This window comes from Helicoverpa zea, chromosome 27 (assembly GCF_022581195.2).
Source record: "Helicoverpa zea isolate HzStark_Cry1AcR chromosome 27, ilHelZeax1.1, whole genome shotgun sequence".
NCBI lineage: Eukaryota > Metazoa > Arthropoda > Insecta > Lepidoptera > Noctuidae > Helicoverpa > Helicoverpa zea.
The window spans coordinates 2,342,199-2,356,657 of record NC_061478.1 but is presented as its reverse complement, the minus strand read 5'-3'; the positions used below and the strand labels follow the sequence as shown (position 1 = coordinate 2,356,657).

The following is a 14,459-nucleotide window of genomic DNA, read 5'->3' as shown; positions in this document are numbered from 1 at the left end:
GGGTTGCTGTCGATAACATAATGAATTCCTCCGTGTTTTCGAACAATGTCAAAGATTTAGACTTTAGCAGTCGTTTACGGGTCTCCAGAAGCCTAAAAGTCTGATATCTGGTCTTACCAATGGACATTAAGGAGTCCTAGTAACTGGGTTGAGGAGGTCGGATAGGAAGTCGCTCCTTGTGGCATACTGATCTGGTTAGACTTGAAGCCGACCCCATCATAGTTGGGAAAAGGCTAGGCGGATGACGACTTTGTTTTTCATCCGGGCGAGAAGTTAGTATGTAGTGCCCTCAGGACGAGGGTAAAATCGTTTGCAGAAGCTACTTATTGAGCCAATAAATAGAACAAACGTTGATAAATTCTGCAAAATTATCTCAAGAATTCGACCTCCAAACGTACTTGAGTATCATTACAATGCCTACCCCACGTATCCGGCAAGCCAGTGGCATTAAACTCTAATAATGTTTACAATTTAAAGTCGTCAACAAAAAATATAATGTATCTAATTTATTCGTTTTCAATCACGCCTTTGTTATCTTAGAAACTTGAGTGACAGGCGCCATTTTGAATGATTGTGTGCAACTAATTTGTAATGTGTGTTGTTAATACTGATCAATTTAAGAACATCCTAATAATGTAAATAAAAACGCAGCTGCATAGGCACACTCCCTATTCCTTCACTCTCATAACCCGATGGGACAGCAATCCGACACCACCGGAGATAGATCAGGCGCAGGACCGACATTTACGTGCTCTCCGATGCACGGGTGTTTCAATCACCAACTGCCAGACTACGGACTGCTTTGTGAAAGCTTCTAAAATCCACAAAGCTATTTCTCGGCCCGACCCGGGAGTCGAACCCGAAACCTCGCACCACAGTCGCGCTTGCAACAACTAGACCAACGAGGCAGTCAGTTCCTTAGATTACCGCGTAACCAAATATACAAACCAGATATACTCTTCAACTTTAATAAGACATGTATTGTGATGTTTTAACCTTTAAATACCTGGGCGTTTACAAAGAAAGTTGTTCAATCTGTATTTGGTACCTTCCTTGAGGTCGTTTAGTGAACTTAATTTAGACTCATACTGGTTTAAGTGCTATATTTAATCTGATTGTCCAGTCTTTATAGGCTATATGTTATAATATGGGGCTTTCCTTGTTCAAGAGCAAACGCACGGGTCTATCAATCATAAGGTGTTATGATATGTATTTATAAATATGTATATATGTAGCTATATGTAGTTTATCAGTTGTGTTAGCACCCATAACACAAGTTAATAAATAACTTACCATGGGGCTAACCGACCGTGTGTGAAAAAGGTGTCCCGACAAATAAAAAAAATAAAATAAAAATAAAAAATGTTAAGCAACGCTTGGTGCAGTTGCTCTGTGTATGGATGACCATCTCATCATGAAGTTCCTCCTTGGTTTAGAGCACACATTAAATTGGTGGGTCCCGGCTGTCATTTGAACTTCTTTGGCAGTCATTAGGGGTAGGCAGAAGCCAGAAAGTCTGACAACCAGTCTTACCCATGAACAGGTTGAGGAGATCCGATAGCCAGTCTCTCCATGTCCCGATTAGATCGAAAGCCGACTACAACATAGTTGGGAAAAGGCTAGGCAGATGATTTCTTTGTTCAAATCCGCCTGTTTGCCTGTGTTTCTCTCTAAGAACACTGGAATGTATAACTATTGAAAAGACTAACCCCAACATTGTTTCTTTGTTCAAGTTCACTTGCTCTGGTCCTTGTTAGTATCAAGACGAAAATGTATAACTATTGAATAAACCCTTAGCCATTGTGCCAATTCAACCAGATGTCAGTTCTATAAAACAAACAAAACAAAATAGAAACACAAGAAAACAAAAACATTAAGCCATGTATTCACTGAGAAACAATTGTTTATAAACACTGTTTCAGAAACAAAATCTACGTGTTTCTGAAACAAATAATTTAGTTTCAGAAACATCTAATTTTGTTTCTAATATCGAATGTATCTGTGCTCCCCACCCGTGGCGGGGAGCACAGAAACAAATCAGTTGCGCAACATATGGATACAAGTGTGAACGCGTGTTTCATTTGTTTATAAACGCCAAATAAATGTCTTCATAGCAAGTAATTTCTCTTTTCTTTTTCTTTTTACTAGAAATGGACTTATGCAAATAAATGTAGGCACCACACAACAACACTACTTCCTCGGGCGACATATTGTAAACATCTGACGGTGTGGACGGCAATTGTTGCTGTAAACATCTACGTGATGTTTCAGAAACTGTGTATCTGAAACATTGTTTCCCAGTGAATACATGGCTTTATACTTACTAACATAAAAATGACCACCACTACAATATCTCGCCTCGGAAGGTCGGATAGAAAGGCTGATGAAATAACCAACACCGATTGCGGGAAGTGGGCGCGCACCGGGGCTAAGCGCCGTAGGTAGCTTTGTGCGAGTCGGGCACAAATTCCAACAGTTTGGGACATATTTCATCAGTTTGATAACTTAGATATGAGACAAAGAAATCGGTAAACATGAATAGATAGGAATAACCTAATTTCTGCCAGCCTTACTACAAAAACTTAAACATCTCTTGAACACTTGTCTAAAAAAGATTGGCTGCAAAACAGACCTTATTTCAACGTCCTAATCTGTCATATTTTTGACAAGTGTTCAACAGGCGTTTAAAAGTTTTTGTAGTACGATGGTACATGTCTATCTATAATAATATAATATAAGCTGAAGAGCTCTGTTTTTTATTTGAACGCGCCAATCTTAGGAACTACTGGATCGATTATAAAATTATTTCGGTGTTTGAAAGCCCACATCGGGAAAGGCTATAGGCTACTTTACTTTTACCCGGATATTTTATCATAAAACTTGTTATGTGATGTTGTATGAGACAAAGAAAACATGATGGTTTAAACCTAGCAGTAAAGTAGGTACCTACTCTTTAGACCACGTTTAATACCTAATAGAATGGTTAGTATAAGATAGCACAATAATATATTGAGGAAGGCTTTTTATCCAAGTGCGCAAATGAGTGCCCTCGCAAGAAACTAAATGAACATATAATTAGTGAAGCCAATCATCCGATTCCGAATCACTTTCAGCCCAGCTTTCGAGAAAAACATAACAACTCAAACCTCGTACAAAATGACCGTGACGACAAAAAGATTGGCGAGACATACCTATAAAGTTTAACATTAATATGAAGTGGTAACAATTTAAAATGCAGTGTTACCGCTGCCCTTAAAACTAATTGCCCGAATTTCCTTATGTCACACCGACATGTAACGTCTGGCATTGATTGTGTGTTGAATAGTTTCGGTTTAAGTAATTGCTTCCTTAAGTTTAGCTGTTTAGATAGTGCTCTTAAATTTTGCTAATTGATCAATTAAGTATGAAAACTAGATCACCTATAGTTCTATACTAATATTTGTTTGTTTAAAATTCTTAAGCGATTAGAAAAAATATTTCACTGTTAGAAAGCTACACTCCTTTTGAGTAACATAGGCTATATTTTACCCCGGTACGGGCAGCAGTTCCCAAGGGATGCAGGTGTAACAAAAAGTGAAATAAGGAGTGGTAATCTCTAGACACCGAATTTTAGACACAGTAATGAAATTAAATTACACAATATTTTTGCAGCAAAAATATATAAAGTGCTTTAAAAATAACACAATTTTTTGAGTATAAATGCGATTTACCCCATAAAGTCGTTCAGAATAACACAAACGCTACATTACGGTGTAACAGACAGCCTCTCTTATTTGTCTGAACGCAAATGTCAGTACATATAGTGACGGTATTTATTCTCATTTGGTATATTAAAGCTTCCTACTCCACCCAGGCGATCAGCTGGTGACGTAGACTTATTAAATTATAGAAGGGACAACATTGTTTTTTTTTTGTCGTGGCAAAAGCAGAACAGCAGTAGAGTTAAGAGACTAACTTTTAAAGCCATATCAAAATTTATTTATTTATTCGAATCGCAATATTTATTTATTTATTATTATCAACTTACGACTATTATTACAGGAACTTATCCTAATGCAATAGCGTAGACAAATTATAACTAACATTCTAAAAAACTAATCAAAATATAATCATACCTTAAAACTAATCATAATCACATAATACACATAAAGTAGCCCTTGTGAATTCAGTCAGTGAGCAGGAAAATAGATCAATTTGTCCAGCTACCGTGTTGAGCGTGCGCCTCATTAATTATATTTTTATTTGGCTTTTCATAGAAAGTTTTTGGAGAAATTGAGGATTTTGGTAGTTGTACTTAATTATCATCCTCCGAGCCTTTTTCCCAACTATGTTGGGGTCGGCTTCCAGTCTAACCGGATTCAGCTGAGTACCAGTGCTTTACAAGAAGCGACTGCCTATCTGACCTCCTCAGCCCAGTATATCGAGTATCGAGGTATACTGGGCTGAGGAGGTAATAGGGGTATCGAGTTGCCCCACCCGGTTGGTTAGACTGGTGTCAAACTTACTGGCTACTGACTACCCGTAACGACTGCCAAGGATGTTCAATGACAGCCGGGACCTACAGTTTAACGTGCCATCCGAAACACAGTCAATGGTGTCTAAGATATACACAGAAAGTACATACAAACTTGGAAAAGTTGCATTGGTACTTGCCTGACCTGGGATCGAACCCGCGCCCTCATACTTGAGAGGTTGGTCCTTTACCTACCCACTAGGCCACCACCAGTTGTACTTAATTATATTGAACAAAAAAGTCAGTTTCTGATAACTAATGAAAAACTTGCTTCCGCGGAGGAACTATTTCCCGCACATGGAAAAAGTAGCCTATATGTTCTATTCTAATGTATAAGCTATCCCACTATTAGGTGATTAAACTTGTAGGTCGCTCGACAAGAAGAAGAAGTAGAATTAACAGGTATCGTAAGTAGAATTTTACAAGTATGGTTAAAAAAACCTTAAGAAAATTGAACTTCAGTTAATATATTGCTTATTTTAAGTTAATTTAAATCTGAACCGAAAAATAATCTGTGTCTGCCACGAGTATCGTTTTAAATCGCCAACATTTACATCATGACACGACATTGTAGGTACAACGCCCAATTTTTTACCATGTGCGCAGAATACTAATTATGATTTGGAATGTCCAAAGTTAGTAATATAGAACAGTGCGATAAATATGACTAATGGAATTGGTTAGCATTTCAAGGACAGATGTTTCATAACAGCACTTTTAGCAGGTTGAAGATAGCAAATATGTTTTTTATCCAAAAAAAAACAATAATAATGATATTTTATGATAATGAATTAATGATATTTTATGAAAACAATAATATTTCACAAAAATTATATTTTTTACGTTGGAAATTTTTGGACCATAAGAATAATTAAAAAAAAAAAAAAACATTAATTTGTAAAAAAATAAATAATATAAGATCGAAAGAACTAAACGCTGTTATAAAGATTCATTTATTACAGACGTTGTTCGAGTTTCTTTAACCTATCGATCCAACAAGAAATAGAAATTTGATTTTACTTTTACAGTGATTATGTGAAAATTCTATATCTAGTACAATGTGTAGCAAATCAGAGCAAAAGTCTCACTTATTCAGATTTCATTATATACATTGGTATCTAACACACAAACAAAGCAACACCATAAAGTTCCAATTAAAAATTTAAAATGTATACTTAAAAATGTAAGCCCTGTCTAAACATTATGAAGGGCACACTGACCGTTTATTTATAGTTTATGCTACATTTATAAATAAATTCTTTCCGTCCATGACGTATATTGCATCAATTGCATTATTTTCAATAATAAATAAGTTTTGGTTCAGATGAATTAAGGCAGTGGGGCCCATTGCGGCCAAAGCTGGTTTTTTAGGAAGGGCTACTGCGGCCCTGGTGCATAAAGGGCTCCAGAAGGAACATGGTGGGATTTCAGTCAGTAAGAGTGTGGGTTACTGATGATTACTATGATGATTACAGCGGAAAGGGTAATTTTAAGGTTATAGGCGTAATCTCCGGAGCATCTGACCTAATTTAAACATTATTCAACCATTAGAAAGCATTTTATCCGTACAATATTTCCCTCGGGACACGGGTGTGATCGCGACAAAACAGAGAGTTCTTCATGAAGGCAAAATTACCTCTTCCTGCCTGGCCTCCTCAATCCATTAACCCGGGCAACCCGGTATCCCTTAGAAAGATTGTCAGACGTATTAACTGACAACAGACTTCACGTAAAGACTGCTAAAAATGGACGTGATGGTGGATAGATGGTAAACGGACCGACCACACGAGGCATGCTTAAAAGTATGATAGAACGACTCATGCGGATTAAAATGAAAAGAAAATAGAAAGAAAAACTACGTCGATCGAAGATGGTCGAAAACATAAGGACGCAAGTGATGAACTGATCTTCCTCAGCTATTATTTACAGCGCCCACGTAACAAATAGGAGAAATACTAATATTTTTAAAAACATAAGACGCACGATAATGTATTGAAATACACCAATATAGCTCTAAAGGCCTTAAATATTCTGGACTAAATTTGCCTGGTATCATAAATAGGGAAACAACAAAACAAATGGCGCCAAAACAATCAAACGTCATCCATCAACCCTTCGAATTTCAAAAAGAACTGTCATCTCCAACAGAAATGTCACTTGCTTTTTTTTTATTTAATTTTTTTTTGAGACCTTGCCCGCATCACTGGTCCGCCTAGTCTAATCCTTCGTAGTAAACAGGTACTACTTGTATACACTTTCAATATCACTATACTGCGGTTGTACTCGCTATAAAAGACCGGTGTAACACCACAACAGTATTCAGTAGCTATCCTGCAGTCAACAAGAAGTGCACGATGAGATTTCTGGTAATAATTTCATTTTTATTTACCATTTTTTCTTTTAAATATAAAAAAGTGATAATGATGACAGAACGTTTTGGAAAAGTCCACCTCAAAAAATAATTAATAATCTTAATTTTAATAACAATAATCTCAAGATAATCCTATCATTTAGTTTATCAAAATAATCCTAAAAAAATCTTTATTAACAAAAAATGGCGTTTAAAATTGACATCTGTCAATTTTCCCGCCGACTCCATCTTTGTCAAAGGAGTATTTAAAAATGCGTTCAGTTGTCACTATTGACATATCTTATCCATTTAACTACATAAAGCCTATAATATAAAAAAGCTTAGAATTTAAATTTATTACTTAATCAAGCTATTTATCTTTGTAATTAACCATACATACAGTGCTCATATTCTTTATATGGTGTTTATTAAGTCTTTGATTCCATTAAAAGTTAAAAATAAGCTATTTCAATTTGTATGACAAGGTTGTATATCGAATATATTGAGTTACATATCACACCTCTAAAACTTGTTTCTAGTGGTACGAAGTACAAGTAAATAATTACTTAATTTTCTTTACTTGTATACTATTTTTGCACATTCTTCACGATTTCTCAGTCTCTGTTTGTATAATATTCTTATCATCACCAGCCCTTTTTTTATCGTCCCACTGCTGGGCACAGGCTTCCTCTCAAACATACGAAGATTGAGCGATAGTTATACTAATTAGATTTTCATTTTTATTAACCTGTGCTGTCCCACTACTTTTTGAAAAATAATTTCATAAATCAATCTTCTTCCTTCCTATTCCTATACTTTTCTCACTAAAGATAACAAACTACATATTTTTAATCTTGTCATTCAAAAATAGATATTATTTAGTTACACCCTTCACCATATTGTACATACCTTTATTGAGCCCTAATTTCAAAATACCTCCACATTGCCATTACAAACAAGCTATTCAAAATAATGTCCAACCATTACAATTATATTGCAAAACAATAATCATTCATTCACATTATCTCAATACTTGTCTATGACTAAGTATTGTTTATCTGTGGCACGTATAAAATGACAATCATCTGGTTTTATGGCGGGAATTAAGTTACGCGATAATAGTTAATAGTTTAATGTTTTAATTTAAATGTGGTTTGAGATAAGCATAGTTATGATTGTAATAATTTTGATTTTATTTACATAGTTATTTACATTACATATTATATATATATCTACATATTTACAAATAAAAAAGGATATATTAAAACTATAAAACATAAATACTATAAAGAGACTATTTTTGAAACCCAAAAATTTGTTGAAACAAACGGGAGCTAGATCTTAAATTGAAAATTAAGTCTTATAGGATAGACGCATTTTTAAATATCAATATTATTTTAGAATTGACCGTATTTCCACATCAAACAAAATAGCATTATTTCCACTTATCACATGAAACAAGTAATAGTATCATAACAATAATTAAATTAATTGCACAAAAAATAATCGATTAAATCAAAACGCGATTATTTCTTCAAATCGATACATCGGTTCCACAATACAATGATTGATGTGGGAAAAATATAAATGACGTACGGACTACATAGCTTTGCGTGTAAAACTACAATTTCATTGTTTTTATTGAACAATTGCACGTGAACACATTAGTCTTGTATTAATTAGTAGTTCGAACTTGACTTTTTTTATACCTACATTTCTACTATAGTTCGGCCATTCAGAGAATGCGTTCCTGACACGTCGCGATTGAACTGACGACGTAACTACATTCATTGATTATTGATATAATAATGTTGTTTTAATGCTCCTCAATTGTTAAAACGGTAAACAACCAGCAAAAATATTTTTATCGTAACTGCAACGCCATTGCAAAGTTACGTCGTCAGTTCAATCGCGACGTGTCAGGAACGCATTCTCTGAATGGCCGAACTATAGTTCCGCCCGTATTTTCTACCTATACATTTTCCAACTATGTTGGGGTCGGCTTCGAGTCTAACGAGATGCAGCTAAGTACCAGTGTGTCACATGGAGCGACTGCCTATCTGAGCTTCTCAACCAAGTTACCTGACCATCACCATACCTCTTGGTATAGGCTGTCAGACTTTCTGGTTTCACGTAACAACTGTCAAACATGTTCAAATGGACGCCAAGCATTGCTTAATCTTATGTTCGATCGACCCTTGAGGCTAATACTCAGCCCCGCGCTCCTTTAAAGCCAGATATAAACACTTTAATAGAAAAATATGCTCCAGTTTTTTTTACCCAACATAATAAATTAAAATACCTCTTGTAACAACAAAAAAAGTCAATCACATTCCATTCCACGCAATGTCATTATCAAGGCCGGCAAAAAACTTCGAACCATAAACGACATGTAATTATTTTCATGTGGTACGTTCCGTTTTTGTTACGTGTCGCTAATATGGCTGTAATTAATTCGTGGTTTGAATACAAGGTGTTACATTGTACAAGGTCTTATGTCAATTGATATATTAATTGGTGTATGATCTTCATCTCGATTTTATAGATATGTACTTTCTTGCTTACGAGCTGTTCCCCGCGGTTCCACAAGAGACTCGAGGGAAAGATAACTTTCCGCAACCGGATGAAAAGTGGCCTTTGTCTTTTGCCTATCATAAAGTAAAGAATTACTAAAGAGTTAGCACAACCATGCAAAACTTAAAAATATATTTTTCCATCTCAAAGGGGACAGAAAAAAAATTTCACTGTCTTTTAAAATTTTCACTCCAGCATTACAATAGTCACTGACCGCGTTTCTTTGGCATTAACAAAAGTAAGAACCTATACTAAATCATATTCCACGACCAAAACTACAACGCTTACGTAATAACAAAACGCTTTGAACACGTCCATTTAAGTACAGCACTATTACGCACGTGCAATAACTAAACGTAGTGTCAAGGTCGCTCATTGCTATGCAAAGAAGACTGTTGTGAATGTTATGAAAAACGTGTCAATAGGTATTGTCTTGCTAATATATTAGTACAGGCAACTGAACATCAGTGGTAACTGTCATGCACCTTAACTCAATAGTAATAAGTACGATTATACTATTAAACTGTTACCACTGACCTGCAGTTGACTGTACAGACTACTGCACTCAATCTGTCAAATATCTTCAATGGATTTTCAACCTTATCACAATAGTTGAAGGTTAATGTTCGATTGGTAGAATTTGACAGATTCGGGTAGGTTGAAGCCAAAGGAAAATTGCAATCATCTGCTAGGGATTGCTTCACTCTCATAGCTGGATGGGATGGCAATCCGACACGACCGGAGAGAGATCAGGCGCAGGACCGACGTTTACGTGCTCTCCGATGCACGGGTGTATCAATCACCAACTTCCAGACTCCAGGCGCCTTATTGAGTCTTTACACTCAGCAAAGCAATTCTGGCCCAACTCGGACATCGAACCCGAGAGCCAAACAGTCGCAGTTGTGAACACTAGACCAACAGGGCATAGATTCTACTAATTATAATAAAGTTGCTATTTCACGCGCATTTCCTAACATCCTAAGGAAATTACTTCTTGTACAAGGAAACCTATTGTCTTGTATTTGACATCTAAATTAGTTCCGCGATTTAACTAGGCACACCTAACAAATGGTTATAGACTCTGATAGTTATATTATAAACAAAAAATATGTATATACAGACAAACCACCTATATCATCAGCCTAAAAAATATTAAAAACCTACAATTAATGAGTACATTCCATGTCAGAGACCGTCAGCCGGATTTAAGGAAACTTGGACACTATAGGCACTAGGCTCATTTGATTTATACTTTATATCGAAGATTTTTACTGTCCCTACTAGGCCTCTTCTCAGATATAGGCATAGGCATAGGCATTGTTTAACATGTTCGCTCGAAAAAAAATAACTTTAATTCAATACCCAAAACAAATCCATTTAACACCCTCCAAACCCAAAACCGTAAAATCCCGCCAAAAACAATGTCAAAATCCAAAGCTGTCACGCCTGTCACTGTTTGTACTCCAACATGGCGGATTGTGAAACATTTCACTAAAATATTTAAGGCGTAGCCGTGTTCCAAATGCATAGGGTTTGTTGCAATATTATAATTGTAAATTGAGGTTTTAGGCTATAATAAATTAGGGTTTGGTATTGAACCTGTTTTGTAGGCTGTCTTGTTCAATGATAGAGGAAATACATAATTGTTTTAGATATTTTTGAACTAGCTGTTTCTTGTTCACCCGCGTCCCGGGAGAATTGCTATACATAGATAAATTATAGCCTATATTACTTCGAGATAGTGTAGCTTCCGAGACAAGTTTTTTTCAAATCAGTTACTAAAGTTAGTTTCGGAGCCTTTAAAGAGAAAAAAAATGGAAGATGATGGACGCATCAACCTATGTCCGTTCCCAAAGTGCAAGTTTCACAAAATTCCTTCCAAATCAGTTCAGCTGTTGTGTTCCTATATTACAAAAAACTCAAGATTTACTTAACCCAGTTACAGTTAAACAAGAAACTGTTTAAAATTCAATGCGCTTCGTAGAAACATCACTTGCATGCGTAAAATGAAACGTTCGATAACCAAATAAACTACAATTTTACACAATATCAAAGTACCGTTGCGTAGATCCTGTGAAACGATTATTCAGAATTAACATCGAGTGTATTGTTACAAAACTTAATGCTGCGCGAACAGGAACGTTACAGACTGGCAACAAAAAAGCCACAAAAAAGTTGCTACCTCTTTATGATCATTGGAACTGACACTAATGTAAATATCACAAAAAAAGCCAATTTGACTAATGTTTGCGAACTTCAAACTATAAATTATTTTAGTTGCAACCGTTTGACAGGTACCTAATTGAAATACACGTTTTGATAATACAACAGTTGCCTACTGTTTTATTAATGGCTTGTTCAACATTCCAATGTAGATTTGATAAATGTTAGGTCTAGTTTTTTTTAAATGAGTCTAGCCTCGAGGAGGATGATAAAGGTTCAATTCAAATATTATTGCAATGATGATAATGGTGATTCATTTAATAAGCCCGTGTCATAGGATCTTTTCTTATTTACATAATGATTGTTCTCCTACAATTTTCCAATGTTTTGTTATTCTTTCTCAATTATTTTCTTATATACAAGTTATTCTCGCAAGCAGGTTCAACCGCATCCCGTGAGAACTTCTACATACATCGGGATAAAAAGCCTTCCTCGATAAATGAGTTATCTAACACAGAATAATCTTTAAATTGTTCCAGTATTTCCTAACTCTTCAGCTTTATAATATTACTATGGATAATAATCTGTCCCTTATCCAAAAACGCGTAATTTTTGTTACAACATCTACATTACAAAAGTGGCGCAACACTTATACAAAATCGCCCGCCTACTACTCCAATGCTAATAGAATTTTGTCATACCATTTTTTCGGGCAAACGTTGCTCGCTAATAGCAATTAAGTTTTTAATTACACATATGGTAATGAAAAGAAGTAACTTAGGTACGTCGGCATTCGTCCTAGCAAAAAACGGGAAGTCAGTTTGCAACGCTGAACAAATTAGAAGCTCCTGTATAACAATTAAGTAAAACATACATTTTATTTAAAAGATGATAACCATACCTAACCTTTTCCCAACTATATTGGGGTACGTAAATGTCAGTCTCGCGTCCGATCTCTCTCCTGTGTCGGATTGTCGTCCCATCGCGCTATGAGAGTGAAGGAATAGTGAGTGCACTTGTGTCTGCGGAAATGCTTGTGCACTATAATATGTCCTGCGCAGTTGGGCTTGTTAATCAACTTTGTCTGACAATAAGCCTTTTTCAATTATAACCAAAAATTATAGGCAGATATTAAAACATTATATACAGTTATTTGAACGAGTTATTTGAGTATAACGCAAAACGGAAGTGCATATAGAGTTATCATAACTATAAGCTATTTCCTAATCCGCATACATATTCAAGAGTAACGCAACAAAGCTATGTAAGTGTAGATATTTGAAGCTAAATATTTCACGGGTTTTTGAGCACTAATTATTTATTATCCTGTAATCTGTTGATAGCGGAATTAACAAGTTTTTTTTAATTGTTCGATTAGACGTTGTTTAGTTGGTTACGTTTTTATTGGATAATACATCGATTGAAATCGGTATTGATGTAAACATTGCTATGTGATAGCCTGATACAAGTAATGATAAGGTAACAAATGTAAAAAGAGAAAGGAAAGAATATAAAAAGTATAGAATTGAGACGTCTATTTTAAAAGTAGTTTCTTGTAGAGAAGAGTGTGTAAGATGCGTAACAATACATATAATAAAATAACTTGTATAACATACCCCACCCAATCATAAAACTAATCCCAAAAGAAAGATCATAAGGAACTACTAAATACTTCACGCATATGAATTAAAAGAACCTATATTACTGCCAAGTTTCATCAACACCCATCCTATATTTCATCAAAACTACAGCCATTCTGATCTTCCTTCCTTCGCAACCTTACCAGGCACATAAAAAAAAAACAAGAACTAAACATCACCATCCTTTCTCCACAGATCGCCTTTGTCGCCATCCTCGGCTATGCCTCCGCCAGCGTAATCAGCCCCCTTGTCTACGGGGTAAACGCCGGCGACGCCCAGGCAGCAGCCATCGACGCCACGGTAGCCGCCCAGGACCACGCCCGTGCCGTCGGCGAAAGCCAGGCTCGGGCAGCCGAAGCCGCCGTCCAGTTCAACACTGAGGCAGTCCGTCAAGTCGCCGAAGCCAACAGAGATTTACATGAGAATGCCTACTGGGGAACTGTTGCTGCTAACCAGAATGCCGTTGCCGCTGCTCAGTCTCACGCTGCCGCTGTGAGCGGTGTCGTTGCTGCTCGTGCCGGTTTGGCTGCGCCTTACGGCATTGCCGCTCCTTACGGCATTGCTGCCGCTCCTTACGGCATCGCTGCTCCCTACGGCATTGCCGCACCCTACGCTGCTCACGGTCTTGGCATCCACGGCTGGTAAATCGATAATCGGCGCCAAAAACCGTTGTTTTAAAAATTATTCTTAAAAAAAATTGTAATTTTTCTGACGGCTGTTTTTGGTAATCCCTTTGCCGGTTGTATCTGGTAACACTGGTGGTGTTTACACTGCCAGTGTTGCCAGAAAATTGGCAAGGATTTGCAACTCCACCGCTCAATGGAAAAAAAAACATGCTCAAACGAACTAAGGTCTCATATAGTAACTCTCTTTGTAAATACAAGTAAATAAAACATGCCATCACTGCCAAAGTGTAAATAAACACGTTTTTACAAAACAAACTTTATGTGCTTTGATTTACGACTCCTTTTCACCCTTTAGAACTTTAGGAAAAATATGTGACAAGTTGCATACATACACATAAGATTACAATGTAGGAGACTACACAGACAGATACCTTCTAAAGGTAAAAAAACAGATATTGAAGTTTCTTCTAATTACAAATATTGGACATCTCTCTAACACATTCTTTGATCATCATTACTAATTTCTATCTTCTTCCTGCCAAGTTGTATTCTGGATCATACAACATGTTTCCCACTGCCATTTCTTTCTGCTT

The 14,459-nt window shown here is 36.2% G+C and overlaps 2 protein-coding genes across 9 annotated transcripts in view; one reads left to right on the top strand and one right to left on the bottom strand.

The window, feature by feature from the left end:
- Positions 1-14,459, bottom strand: part of LOC124643497 (WD repeat-containing protein 7) — a 130,718-nt gene that overhangs the window by 74,877 nt on the left and 41,382 nt on the right. The gene's annotated exons all lie outside the window — the stretch shown is intronic.
- Positions 6,745-14,181, top strand: LOC124643502 (cuticle protein 1-like). The gene is made up of 2 exons (XM_047182504.1): positions 6,745-6,879; positions 13,436-14,181. The coding sequence occupies exons 1-2, from the start codon at positions 6,868-6,870 to the stop codon at positions 13,883-13,885; spliced, it is 462 nt and encodes a 153-aa protein (XP_047038460.1). The 5' UTR covers positions 6,745-6,867; the 3' UTR covers positions 13,886-14,181.